Consider the following 15541-nt stretch of genomic DNA (forward strand, 5'->3'; position numbering starts at 1 on the left):
AATACCTTGATACGAAGCATTTTAACACCGTCAATAATTGTTTTTTCCCCAGTCACACATCTATTCACCATTACCAAACACACTCACTACACAAACACACATGTGAGACACTATTTATTGTAAATGAAGACAGTTTCTTCTCCTTTTAACTACACTCATGGACACAATCGTATTTTAGGATATTTCCTACTTCTTTTCCTTTTCATTCTAGAGGCCTTTTTTTTTTTTTTTCCTCTATTATTTTTGGGCCATTTATTTAAAATTTTATTTTGTCCCATCTTTTCTTCCTGGCCTTTTGAACTCGTACAAGATGTACGAAGTTCCTTTTTACTCTCCTCAAATGCGAAATTGCCCCTCTTTCTATATACCTTTCCTTCGCACCTATGCTTGATTTTTCGCCCATCGGTGCAGAAAGACTTAGCGGGTGCAAAACAAGACATCTGTCTACTTTGTCTGTCTGTCTGTCTGTCAACGTGGATGCCGGTGTGTTCTTGCACTGTTTAACATTTGAAGTTGTTTTGGTAATTTAATAATAAAATTTTAAAAAATGTCGGGACGTCAAGGTATGCTATGATACAAACTTATATCCATTTTAAATTTATTTGAAACTTATTGTGATTGCATACTACTTTCCGAAGAAGTTGTTAATATTTTAACCTATTTTTAGTGAAGGATTAAAAGCTATAAGAATTGATTTTTGGAGAAGAATCCGCGTTATATTAGTAAATTTTGCAAGACTAGTTCTACAAAATTTACTGTTACTATATTACTATTACTACTATCAGCGTTATAGTAGTAAATTTACTACTATAACGCTGATTCTTGTTGTTTGACTATAGTCTATTATTTGTGTTTCATCACAACAAGTGTGCATTTTACTATACTTGATTAAAGTTGGTACTTATTTGAATAATTGTTATGAGTTATTTCGAAAATATTTTTACGCATGGATAAATGGTTGAACTTGAATAAAGATAGTGACATGAAACGTAATACTGCAAAGGTCTTCGAGCAGGATCCAGTAACCAGATTGTGGCATTTAACATGCAAAAGAGAAAATTTGTTAAGGCCTTGGCCAAAAAATAGCCAAGTGCCGGTTACGGAAAATTTGCCGTCTTTTTATTATTATTGAGGTACTGTTATTTGGGTCCTAAATGTGTAATATTAACTGAAAGTCTTAGTACCTTATTAGATTGCCAATTGAGTAATAGCCCTATCTTTTTAAATAAACCTTCTTATTTAAGCGTGAATTGAAGGAAGACACAACTTGTGCATAAATCAAAATTACACCATTTCCAAGTGTTAAAATAACATAAAGTTGGATTTACAATTTAAAAAAGGGATTGTAACCAGAGACTACACAAATTTGGCATAATTAAGCTGGGTCAAACTTTAATGGCACGATTTAACACTCATCCTACTGACCATGAAAGTTGGTAGAAATTGTGCCAATCATTACTGCAGAATTTTAAAGGAACTGATTCATCTTTATGTAATAAACAATTAATAATCAACCCACTTTCCTTTTTTGCACTGTGTGAAAATGTTTATTCCGATTTCTACCTTTTTTGTTAGGCACCTCCAATGAAGCTCTATTTAGAATGCTATGAGCACAAACTACCATTAAGTAACTGTTCTAATCTATTATCAGCCATATTCAATTTATTATATATCGATTAAATATGGAGGTTGAAAAATTTATTTATGGTTAGGAAATGGCTAATCCTGGAATATTAATTAGCAGAACTGGGTAATAGAAAATAAAACTGCAAGCGATGCTACCAAAAGCTCTACGTTTAAAACATTCAAAGCTCTTACTTTAAATACTGTTTAACGCCTTTTTATACTGGTGATGGCTAATGAAAAAGAGAGAAATAATAGTGCAAATCCAAATCATAAAAATTGAATAATAAAAATGGTAAACATATATTTACGGGGGGCCCTTGATGATTTTTGGCAGTACATGAATACTAAGTTTGTGCAGTTCTTTGACTTGTTATTTTGACTTCGAATTTTTGCAGCAAAAATTGCTGCTACATGAAGACAAAATAGCAAGTCGAAGACTTGCAGAAACTCGGTATCGATGTACACATTGACCTATTTTCACTTAAAAAAATCAGAGAATTGCACAAACTTGGCATTGTGCACTCCCTTGACTTTATCAGTGTATACATTGGCCTATTTTCACTTGAAAAAACATCATAGAATTGCGCACTCCCTTGACTTTGTTCATGTAAACATCAATCTATTTTCACTTAAAAAGTCAAAGGAGCACCCAGTTTTACAGTGGAGTCAAACAAAATATATATAATCTCAATAAACTACATTTAAAATCAAACAATGAAATAACATTAAAAAGGAAATTCATCTTAGCACTACACAAAGGAAATATCAACCTACCTTATTTAGAAATTTCCTTAACAGCATCCAAAAACTTCTTAAAATTATTTATCAAAGGGTACCTGACAGCAAACTTTTACCATGATATCAATTTGTCTCTTCAAGGAAAAATTACCAATGTATTTACTTTGAATGATAGAATTTGGAAAAATATCGTGTAAGACGATTCATTCAAAATGTTTTTGCCTATCAAAAGTTTCATAATTGAAGGAATTATTATAGATCTTGTAATATTTTGATTTTTTTTATCTCCAGCGCACGGAACTGTGTTTCGGAAATTCTAAAGATAGGCTCATTTAAAAATAATTTTGCAACATTGTTATTGAGCTGCAATTTATGGTTTAAGTGCGAAGAACATGATATTTAATAAATAAAGTAACACACAAAACATTAAAAAATATGCCCCTTTGGACGTAATTTTAAATCTGAAACTTTTCAGATTTTTTTTAACTTTTAATTTAATTTTTTTTTATGTCTTTATTTTATATGTACTGTATGTGGTCGTAAAAAAAAGTCTAAATGATAAAAAGGGGGTTATGAATAAAAAAAATTTGGTACTATTCGGTTTCGAGGGCCTTAAAAAATCGCAAACCATTGTTGATGCCAATGCTGCCAAAAATAATTGTGGCAAGAAAGGAAGTATAATAGTAAATAACTATCTAAGATTGATGTTTTAATTTAGATGAAAATTTAATTTCATATAATACTTTTTTATTATTATAATTTATATGAAAAAGGCTAAACATGACTGAATGGAAGCATAAGAGTAAATAACTATTTCAGATCATTATTATAATTTATATAAAAATTGCTAAATATAACTGAATGGATGCCTGCATCGCTGTTTCGCTACTGACTTATCACTAAAGCCTAATTTCATCTCGGTTAAAAATTATTTTGCGACATTGTTATTGAACTGAAATGCCTTTTCTTTGAAAATATTCTCGGTAAAGTGCAGAATCGCACACTTATTTGATTGCCGCTTTTTACAAGGGTAAAAACTATTGGATTTTTGTCAATTTTCTTTTAATTTTTAAGTGAAAATAGGTCGTTGTGTACATAGATAAAGTCAAGGGGCAGTGCCATTTTTGCGCAAATCTGGGATTTTTTTTAAGTGTGAATAAGTCGATGTGCACATGGATACCGAGTATGTGCAATTCTTAAAAACGCGTCAAGCAGTGGGTGATTCTGCACTTTAGCCAAAAATCTATTGCCGACTTTTCGTCATGGGCAATTCCCAAATTGTTAAATCCATAGGATATCCAAAAAGGTTTTAAAAATTAAACTGGAACAGCTTGTGTATAGGACCCCATTGGCGATTTTTTGGCTTGGAGATCAGAAATGTCACCAAGCCATGGAAAAGCCGTTAAAATTGAAAACGCAAGTTAGAAAGCACGTTTTAACCAGAAAAAATTTTAGAATATACGTTTAAGCAGCAAATTTGAAGGTACATAAGTAAGTAGTAATATTGAAAATACAAGTTTAGCCTTGTAAAATCAGTTAAAATTGAAAATAGATGTTAGAATGCATATTTTAACAATGTGAAATTGAAAATAGCAGCTCAGAATGCACGTTTATATTAAAAATATGAAAATAGGAAGTTAAGAATGCATGTTTAAATTAAAAATATGAAAATAGGAGTTAAGAATGCATGTTTAAATTAAAAGTAAAGAGAAGTTTGAAAATACACAAGTACATGGAGGCATATTTTAAGCAGCAGTATTGAAAATGCAAGTTTTGAGTTGTAAAACTGAATTAACTGATTATGTCCATTGTTGTAAAACTGATTATGTCCATTACAATTTCTAGAAATTTTTGAATACATCAATATTTTGCTCCTTGCAAGATTTAGTGAAAATATAAAAAGCCAAATAAAATTTAAAATCTGTTTGCCGATTATGTGTTGGCAAGGAGCTTTTTACATGCCTCCATGTACTTTATATTGTGTTTGTATGCCATCCCGTTTCTGAATCAACAAAATGCAAACTATAATTTACTTTCAAATGCTCAAAACCCTCTCTACTTAAACAATCATAGCTTTTCCAACTACAGACAAAAGACGTTAATTCGGACACCCATAATCCAAAATGATCTATAATCCGGACCTCAAAGCTACAAACTTTCTGCGCATGCATCAGCATGTAAGACCTTTACGGCTGTGAATATATGTCTGCGTTTGGGCGTTTGATGTATAACGGACGGTATAAGTTAAGCTAAAATTATCTAATTCAGTTAGTGTTGCAGATTGTGTTGTTCCTTAATCTTCGAATTGGATCCGGCTTATTATTTTTTGCAGACTGTTAGAGCAATTTTATAAAAGTAAGCGTGAACTTTCGATTATGTCAAATAGGAATTTCCGATATATATTTACTAATATGTAAAGGATCTACAAAGCGAAAGTATGTTTCGAAGTCCATTAAACAAAAAGTGGAATTGCTGCAAAAAATGGATAAAGGCATATCCTTCGTTTCACTAACTAATCTGTTTATCAATTTCACGCTGCTCTGCGGCGGAGGGGGTAGAACCGCCGCGGCGCGCAACGAATTGAAAGTTGATCTGTCAGCACTATCCTTATCTTCAGGGCAGATGTTTTTATTTTATTTGGCTTATAATTCCTTACTAAATGTAGTACTTCATCTCGATGTACTCCGTCTTTGATATGATTTAAATCAAATTCCTCCTCATTATAATTCGCTTCTGATAGTGAAGAAAGTGACACAGAGGTTATTGAAAACGAAAAAATTTCGATTGACAAATTAGTCGGTATTCTCGGCACAGCAATTAACGGGACTTGAACGGCGGAACTTTGTAATTGAACAAGAAATTATGTCTTTTTATAGAATTAAAGAGATTTAATAAAGTAAACAAATAAATATTAAGTTTTTTTTTTTTATTTTTTTTTTTATTTTGATACCCTTTAGATCATAATTGTTCTTTACTTCATAAATTACAGTTTCATATTTTTAATTTTAGAATTTCTGCATGCCATCTTACGAGATTTAAACTGATGACCTATAATCCGGAATCGCGCCATCTTACGAGATTTAAACTGATGACCTATAATCTGGAATCGCCGAAGTCCCGACGAGTCCGGATTAACGACTTTTGACTGTATCAGAATAAATTGTGGTCCCCAGCTTAATCCACTTCTTAATAATGCCCAATAATGTTCTCTCTTTCCTATCGTGGACAGCTACCAAAAATAGGTTGCCAGATTCTCTCTCAACTCCTCCAAAAACCCACTGCTCCTGAACTTCATGCCATCTATTGTATTTCGGTTTTCCAAATTTATTTTCATCTATTTCTACTATCTTGCCAATACCACCTATTTTTTCCAATGATAGTTCTATATAATCTAAAATAGTTTCGTTTATAAATTGCCTCCAGTCTGCTAATGTATTACAAGCCAAAAAGTACTCTTCTTGAATAGCTCCAGTTTTAGTCCGACTATTTCGTATGTTAAAAAATAATATTTCCTCTATCCTCAACTTACTGTTGCAAACCTATATCTAATTACCTGATACCATGACCTATATCTAATTGACTTCTGAGATCCACATTCCTTCCCTGCCGTAACTTTGCTACACACCCACATAAACCATCTGACTTTAACTTTTTAGCTTTGAATTTCATTTCAGAATTACATTTCTCACATATAAATCCCTCCTTTATCAAGCCTGCTTCCTTTAAAAGTCTAAGAATAATTGCTGATTTTGACATAAATGCACAAGAAACAATCTATTGGCTACACCAGGCTTTCCTAAGGTCATCCTTCCATTTGAAAATTGAAATTTTAAATTCCCTGTTAATACTCCCTGAAACTCTCAACAATGCTTAACACAGATGGCTTCTTAATCTAAAAATATAAAGAAATTGGAATAAGAAAAAAAAAATCAGTACAACCAGTTCACTCAGTCAGCTTCTCCTCCAGCGAAGAAAATGACACTTTCCAGTTTAAAACACGCGGGAATGAAACAGGGTTGCCGAAGTGGAGTATTCTAGAATTTACTGGGTTACCAGAAAAACAACCGTCCAAAAATTGCGCCAAGCCGAAAATCGCCAATGGGGTCCTATACTCAATCTGTACCATTAAACTAGTATTTCAATGGCGTCTTAAGAAATATAGAACTATATAAACTTACGCAATCTGAAATCGACTCGCACACTAGGTTTGGCGCGCTGTTAAATGGGCGCTTTTGCGCATACATTTTCGCTGCAATTTTTTTATGGCCGTCGAAACCGAATAGTACCAAAAATTTAAGATGAGCTGACCTGTTATAACCCAAAACATTGCATTTTTAGAATACTTATATAAAAAATATTGAATTCATTTTCGGAAATGTCAAAATCAGCTTTTATTTTTTATTTGTTTTTAAAATTTCTCATATTGTTTAATTAGTTTATATTATTGATAGCAGGATACTTAGTAATGAAATCTGCTAATCTTGTAATTGTTATTTTTTAAATATTATATAAATGCTGAATACCTTTGCACATACAGGGGGAATTTGAACAAGTGGTCATTACTTTAGGGTGTGAGAGAAGGCAGCTATACGAGCAATATTTGTCATAGAATGTATGGTCGTAATGCAAATGGCAAGCTGCTAGGTTTCATTGTAAACAGTAAAAAGGGTCGATCCTCAGACTCGGCAGCATTTGCTATTGTGTACTGCCAAGAGGGTGGCTGGTTATACAAATCACAAAATGGCTGATATGCACTTCATGTACAGTGTAGCAGACAGGAATGAGAGTGATGCACAGACCTGACCAGGACCTGTTTCAAATCGGACACACTCCAAATTGAAAAACATTCAAATGTTTGCTTTGGCAGGTGCGAAATTGAATCCTTCGCTGCAGCCAAGCAAGACATAAGATATGAAAGGAGCATCTTAGCATTGCACCTTTAAGAAGACATTCTGCGTAGGGGGAAAGATCAACCAGAATGTAGCATACGAGTTATTTTCTGTGCTGTAAACGTGTCCCAAATGACAGTTTCTGGTGTGCAATCATTAGGAAGAAATGCACCCTTATCATACACAGAAGAGACAAGCATTGTCACCAGCCATGTGTTTATTTCGCACGTTGGTATTTTATCAGAATGCAGAGCAGCTGGATTTCAGTGCACATGTTCTGTTTACGGATGAGTGCACTTTTACATGTGTGGGTGGTTTTAATACCGACAACTCGCACACATAAGCATCTCTGAACCCACATGCCAGACGTCCTCATTCGTTCCAACAGTGGTTCTCCAAAAATGTTTGGTGAGGGATCCTCCATGACCATTTGGTTTAAACTTATTTCCTGCCACATCGCCTAGCTGCTGAATCATATCACGCATTTCTACGAGAGGTGTTGCAGGAGCAGCTGCACCCTATTCCAACACCATGAGTTCAAGAATGTGGTTCCAGCATGTGATGGCGGGCCTGCACATTTTAGCTTAAATGTGCGGAACATTTTAGATGTTTAGTTGAACATTTTAGATTTTAGATATTCATTTTAGAAGTTCCCAGGGCGATGAATTGGTCAAGGTGGTCCCATAGCTTGCCACCAAGGTTACTGGATCTCTTGTGTTTGGAAATTTTCTTGTGGGGCCATATAAAAAGCCTGATACAGTCAAAAGTCGTTAATCCGTACTCGTCGGGACTTCGGCGATTCTGGATTATCAATTTTTCCAGATTATAGATCATCAGTTTAAATCTGGTAAGATGGCATGCAGAAATTATAAAATTAAAAATATGAAACTGTAATTTATGAAATAAAGAACAATTATGATCTAAAAAGTTATCAAAATTTACAAAAAAAAAAAAAAAAAAAAAAAAAAGCTTAATATTTATTTGTTTACTTTATTAAACATTTCTTTCAATGTTAGTTGTTTAAGTTGCTTCGTTTTATGTGATAATACTATCTCTTTAATTCTATAAATAGACATAATTTCTCATTCAGTTACAAAGTTCCACTGTTCAAGTCCTATAATTGCTGTGTCGAGAATACCGACTAATTTGTCAATCGAAATTTTTTTGTTTTCAATAACCTCTGTGTCACTTTCTTCACTATCAGAAGCGAATTATAATGAGGAGGAATTTGATTTAAATCATATCAAAGACGGAGTACATCAAGATGAAGTACTACATTTAGTAAGGAATTATAAGCCAAATAAAATAAAAACATCTGCCCTGAAGATAAGGATAATGATGACAGATCAACTTCCAATTCATTGCATGCCGCCGCGCCCCCTTCATGAAATTAATAAACAGATTTTGGAACGGTTAGAGAAACAAAGGATATGCTTTTATCCATTTTTTGCAGCAATTCCACTTTTTGTTTAATGGACTTCGAAACATGCTTTCGCTTTGTAGATCCTTTACATATTAGTAAATATATATTGGAAATTCCTATTTGACATAATCGAAAGTTCAAGCTTACTTTTATAAAATTGCTCTAACAGTCTGCAAAAAATAATAAGCCGGATCCAATTCGAAAATTAAGGAACAATGCAATCTGCAACATTAACTGAATTAGATAATTTTAGCTTAGCTTATATCATCCGTTTTACATTAAACAGATGATATAATATGTTTTTTATACCATCCGTTTTACATTAAACGTGCATGTTTAAACGTATTATGCGCATGCGCAGCCATAAAGGTCTTACGTGCACGCGTAAACGTCTATGTGCATGCGTCAAAGCAACGCATGCGCAAAAAGTTTGTAGCTTTGAGGTCCGGATTATAGGTGCCGAATTAACGACTTTTGACTGTATACGAGTACCCTGTTGAAACGAATATGGATCTAGTTGCCAGGATCGCTCATGGTACCGGTGATATTTGGGAAATGCTGCAAATGTGCATCAATCCATATCCCACAGGTATGAAGCCTGCATTTCAAATGATGGAAGCAATTTCTGTGAGCATGTTCTGTTAAGAAAATGTTTTCTGAAGTATCTCCTTTCATTCTTGTGTTAATTGTGTAAATATGACAGTGGAAAACTACCCTTTAACTTCTTATCGCTTGCGTTCTGACCATACGCTTGCGTTCTGACTATGACGAATATTGCTCATAGAGCTGCCTTCTGTCACCCTTAAAATTTTGTCTACTTGTTCAGATTCACCCTCTATTTGCTTAAAAAATTAAATAATTTGACAAATAATTTTTCTTCTTCAAATTATAAAAAAAATTGTAAAAAATAAAAAAGCACTGAGTATTTTTAATCTGTTAATTATAAATTAAAGTTTTATTATTTTTCGTATAGTATTATGGCATGAGTAGGTGAATGAATTAAAGGCACACAGAGCTGATGATAGCTTGATAAAATTCATTTTACCAAAAGAAACACTTTACAGTTCTAGAACTTTCCATGAAAGTACTTGTACAGTTATTCTCAGTATCACAGAGCACAATCATTAGTTGCCCTTCAAACTATTAAGAACGTTAATCACAATGCAATGCAAAGCACATCTTTCTGAGAACTCTATCTGATGACTAACTTTGGTTACATTCTTTAAATGCAAGGAAGAAATTTTGTGAATGCATAATTATTCATATTATCATAATTCAGTACCGTTTCCTGAAAAATTGAAGTTACTGGCTACTTGCTGTCTTTTCCTTCAGTTCACTGATACAAGAATTAAATATATTCATAAGATGATAATCAGTTCAACTGAAAACATTTTATTACTATATGTGAAGATTTTTATTTACAATTGCATAATTTTGTTTTTTGCAAAAGAAATGTGGATATGAATAATCATACAAATGAAAAAAATTAGTAACATAAATAAATGAAAAAGTGAGTAGCAAAATAGAATTAATATTTACTTTTTTTTTTTTTTTTTTTTTTTCCAGGAGGGAAGAAAAAACCTTTAAAGGCACCTAAGAAAGAGAAAACAGAATTTGATGTATGACTGTGGTCCTTTATTTATTTATTTATTATTATTATTTTTTTAATTTTTATCCAAAGCAATGAAATTTTTACAAAATAAATAATGCATAAATTAGTAATTATTTCTTTTATATGCATTTGTTTTGATTATTTGAAATTCTCTTTTTGGCACTTAAAATCAAAATTCTGTTTTCAAGTAGTTACTTTATTTATTATTTATTTGTTTATTTCAAAATTTTAAGAGGTTAATTCAAAAATATTATCTGGTGAAAATGTAATAAGATATAAAATGTCATAAATAATAAGAATGTGAATTAATTGTTGCACAGCATTACATGCTTTGCAATCTGAACCAAACTTTTTTTTTTTTTTTAATATAATGTTGGGTCATTTGGAAAGTTCTACAGTTTGTTGATGACAAAAACAAAGGACAAACACATTAAAATTTCATTTAATCACATAAGCACCATTTTGTTCTGCGACTTTTTGCCGTCTCTTTGGCAGTTGAAAAATTCGCTTTTTAAACAAAGTCATTGAGTTAATTCATAAAGAAAATATTGAGGTTAAAAATCTTTAAAGAAATGAATTCCAGCCTGTTGAAGGAATTATGAAGTGAATTAAAGAGATGAAAATTTTTGGGGGCAAGGCCTAGTGAATATCAGAGGGTGAAACTAAATATCCCAGTCATACTTGTCTGATAATCGTCCAAACCTGGGGCTGAGAAGGGTCATGATAAAAGACTACAACTCAAATGACCTACTCATTAAATCTTTCTGATTTTCATCGAAATGTGGGGCCGAACATTACGATGAAAGACAGCATCTTGATGACTGGCCATTTCTTTTAGCTTCAGTTTCTGCTCTTAAAAGTGCCTTTGGGAGCAGTACTTTCTCGAATTTATTGCCTGATTTGGTGGTAACAATTCATGGTAGAAAATTTTTTTTGTATTCTCACTGTACAAAAATATTCCTTTTTTTTTTTAAATACAGGCCCCTTAATGTTATCAAAGGAGTGTTTTTTTTTTTTTTTTTTTTTTTTTTTTTGGCTTACCCCATGATCTTTATCTTGTAAAATTATTGTATAGTATTCACATCTCATTTCCAATAATGAGTGTTTAAAAAAGGGAATTTCTGTATTTTGTTTCAGAAGAGAATCACATGCCAAAACTGAAGCAAGCATATTCTATTGTGTTTAAATATGGGATATCCCTGTACATAGCAACTTACATACCCATTCTTTTTCAAATGATCATATACTGCATTTTTTAGAATGTTTAATAATTCTTGAACTATATAATGTGAATTTTCAGTGACAGCTTCATTACAAAGGATGTTCAGAGTGGGCATCATCTTAGAGGAGGAAATTTCTGTACTTGAACTTCTCAAACTACCGCTGAACTGTGTTATCAGAAACTACACTTTGTCCACATATAGCATACATTTTACAAACAGTGTGGCTAATATTTTTTTCTTTTTTAAAAGAAAAGAACATAATATGATAAAAGTGAACTTTTGGGTTTTCCATTCTTAGTGCTACACTGAAACAAATTATTCCACATATACTACATATTCGAATTATGCAATGTGAGCAGGAAAAAAAAAAAACATATTTCCTCTTCTGTTAAGGCCACTCCTTATCAGCAGTAATAAAATAATTAGAAGAAAATACACATATTAGAAAACTAGAACTTTTTGGGTAACCCAATATTTTCATGCAGCATGGTATTTTTCTGGAGCATTTCTGTAATTCAGTAGTCTTTAAATTATGTTCTGCAAAACCACGAAAATCTTGAGATCTCACGAGTCGAAATCAAAACTCGAAACAATTTTTTATTGGCCCGTGAACCACAACACTAAATGTCTAAAATGATTAATGAATTTTTTATTTCTGTTATTATTGCTTAAAATAAAATAAAGCAGATATGAGAAAAATTACATTAACCTTCTGAGCGGCACGGGTTTTTGGATCTGTCATGAAGACCTGTATTCAAAGACACTTTTATTTGCTAAATTTGTATATTTACTTACTTTAGGCTCTAATTTCATAAACTTGAATTTATTAAGATGATATTTATGTTATTAAAGAAAGTAAGAAAGCAAAATATCATAAATTATAAGCTAATATATAACAAATGACAAAAAATCTCTTGATCGGATAAAGCCGGTCATAATGCTGAGAGGGTTAAAGTACTGTATTCTTTCACTTTCCACATAAATTTCACTCACCACTGATATATTTTCAATATGTTTTTAATATATGTTTTCTGTTTTCCTTTTGCTCTTAGATTAAGTGTGGTTTGAGTTAAGCATAGACATTGTCTTCAGTTAATCAGGAGTGACTGTTCATGTATTCTGTGCATTCACCATAAACATATCTTTTTAGAGCTTATTATTACTGTTATTATTTGTGAACTATGTGGCTTTTCTGCTAGTGTTTTTTTTTTTTTTTTTTAATTTATTTATTCTTTGCAGTAAGGAAATTTGTGTTTGATAATTTTCTTTTGTGATGGCTCTTATGAAATTAAAGTACCTTTGTATCTTTTAAACATTTTCTGGACTTTTTTGGTCCACTTGTTTTTATTCAGTTATAAATAACTTACAACCTTGGTTCTCGAACTTTTTGATGTTGGAGATTAACATTAGTCTGCCTTTTTTTTTTTTTATGCAGAACATTTTTAGTGTGCCATAAGATTTAAAAAGAAATGTTCAACATTTTTGAAAGGACCAATAAAAAAAAATAAAAATAAAAAAAAAGACAATAATGGAGTATTTTGCTCACAAAAAATACTCCATTATTGAAGAGTTAAGAAAAAAATTAAATGGAATCATGTCATGGGTGTGAGATTGACCACCCCTGCTTTAAAGTGTTACTTTTATAAAAATATGAAATATCGATACTGATTGATGTAAACATATTTGTTTTAAAATCACTTAAGATAACAGTACTTAAGAAAAAAAAAAAAATTCTCAAATTTAATGCAATACTTGAATTTGTTTATAATACAAAGTTTAGTGATTATAGTAAAGTTAAATTATGAGTTTAGTCGCACAGAGCACAGAGACACCCCATGCATCAAAAATCAACAATCCTGACCGGAAATGTCTTAATGAATTATCCTTCTAGTATCCTCCTGTGTGAATGTTAATGAATTATCCTTCTAGTATCCTCCTGTGTGAATGTTAATGAATTATCCTTCTAGTATCCTCCTGTGTGAATGTTAATGAATTATCCTTCTAGTATCCTCCTGTGTGACACTCCCCTTGGAATATGTATTGTTATTTTTGCTTGTTTTTCTTTTCTGTGAGAGAAGCAATCGTTTCTTGGAATCCATGAGGGAATGGGGTGACTCGGTTACCCCGTGCGACCGTTACTGCTTCGAAATTTTTCATTAGTAGCAGTTTAGCTTCGTGCTCTCGAGTGTTTCCATTGTTGGTCTGTTGGATTATTTGATAAATAATGGCTTACAAACGTAAATTTACCGAATATGAAAAAGAGATGGAATGTTTGAGAACTCTATTAGATGAAGTTGAGTCTTCTGAAGAAGAAATTGATCAAGGTAGTGAAAATGAATCTGATGAAGAAATATACCGTTCTCACAACAGCGAAAGTAAATTTGAGCAGAATGATGAAGACGACGGAAATCGTGATTTAGTAAAAAGTATTTTTATTAGGAAAAACAACACAGTTTGGCAGAAAGGAAAACCAAATCAAAACGTGAAAACGTCTTCAATAAAATATAATAACTCATTTACCAGGATTAAAAGGAACTACACACAATTTAACGGAGCCTCTAGAAAGTTCGGAATTGTTTTTCAATGCTAATATTATACGATTTATTGTAGAGTGTACAAATATTTATATTGAAAAAATATCGGTAAATTACACCAGAGATCGAGATGCCAAACCACAAATGATGTGGAAATTAGAGCACTTTTTGGGCTTTTATATCGGTGTGGCTTTCATAAATCGTCACATACAAATACGCAAGATTTGTGGGCTACTGATGGATCAGGCATTGAAATTTTATGGAACACAATGTCATATAAAAGATTTAATTTTCTTCTCAGGTGTTTACGACTAGACAATGTGACCAGTTGTGAAGCTCTAAAAAAATTGGACAAACTGGCAGCTGTGAGAGAATTTTTTGCCGATTTCAACGAAAATTGCCAAAACATATACATTATTGGTGAATATGTTACTATCGACGAAAAATTAGAGAAATTTTTAAGGCAGTGTTCCTTTCGTCAATATATACCTAGCAAACCAGCAAAATATGGAATAAAAATATTTGCCTTAGTAGATTCAGGAACATGGAGATATACGCAGGACAACAGACGGAAGATCCCTTTAGAGTTGAAAATTCACCATTTGAAATTACAAAACGCCTGTGCACCCCTTTGTTTGGATCAGGCAGAAACATAACAATGGATAATTGATATACGAGTTATCCTCTAGCAAAAGAACTTTGTCAAAGAAGCTAACTATTGTAGGAACCCTGAAGAGAAACAAGGTTGAAATTTCCACAGACTTCGTCCAAAAAAAAAAAAAAAAAACTAGGAAAGTTTATTCTTCTATATTTGGGTTCCAAAAGAATGCGACACTAGTATCGTATGTGTCTAAAAAATCAAAATGTGTAGTTTTGTTATCTACAATGCATCGTGGTGATGATACCAAGAAACCAGAAATAATTCAGTTTTATAATGCAACAAAAGTTGGTATAGACAAAGTTGATGAAGTGTCATCATTATATTCGACAGCTCGAAAAACCAACAGATGGCTGATGGTTGTTTTTTATTGTGTGTTGAACGTCGCTGCAATAAATGCCAGAGTTGCATTATTGTCAACAAAGATCCCTCTCTTACAATATCGAAATAGGAGGAAATTCTTTAAAAATTTGGCTATCCAGTCAAAAGTCTTTAATCTGGACTCGTCGAGACTTCGGCGATTCCGGATTATCGGTTTTTCCGGATTATAGATCATGAGTTTAAATCTGGTAAGATGACATGCCAGAAATTATAAAATTATAAATATGAAACCGTAATTTATAAAATAAAGAACAGTTATGATCTAAAGGGTATCAAAATTTACAAAAAAAAAGCTTAATATTTATTTGCTTACTTTATTAAACATTTCTTTCAATGCGCGCATGACTAAAGCATACATTACGCATAGTCGAAATTAGAAAATTGCAACCAGAAAACTATTTGATGTGTATTCGTAATATTTATAATGACGAGGAATTTGATTTAAATAATATCAAAG

The 15541-nt window shown here is 32.1% G+C and overlaps 1 protein-coding gene across 1 annotated transcript in view; it reads left to right on the forward strand.

The window, feature by feature from the left end:
* The first annotated feature begins 440 nt into the window (after window positions 1–440).
* LOC118188780 (translation machinery-associated protein 7-like) overlaps window positions 441–15541 on the forward strand; it is a 39650-nt gene continuing 24549 nt past the window's right edge. Inside the window, exons 1-2 of the mRNA XM_085812203.1 lie at window positions 441–563; window positions 10243–10295. Of these exons, the coding sequence (XP_085668329.1) occupies window positions 548–563; window positions 10243–10295 (69 nt within the window). The 5' untranslated portion in view covers window positions 441–547. The remainder of the gene's footprint in view (window positions 564–10242; window positions 10296–15541) is intronic.

Source organism: Stegodyphus dumicola, chromosome 2, assembly GCF_044657685.1.
Source record: "Stegodyphus dumicola isolate Sdum_Otavi_A_Nest chromosome 2, ASM4465768v1".
NCBI lineage: Eukaryota > Metazoa > Arthropoda > Arachnida > Araneae > Eresidae > Stegodyphus > Stegodyphus dumicola.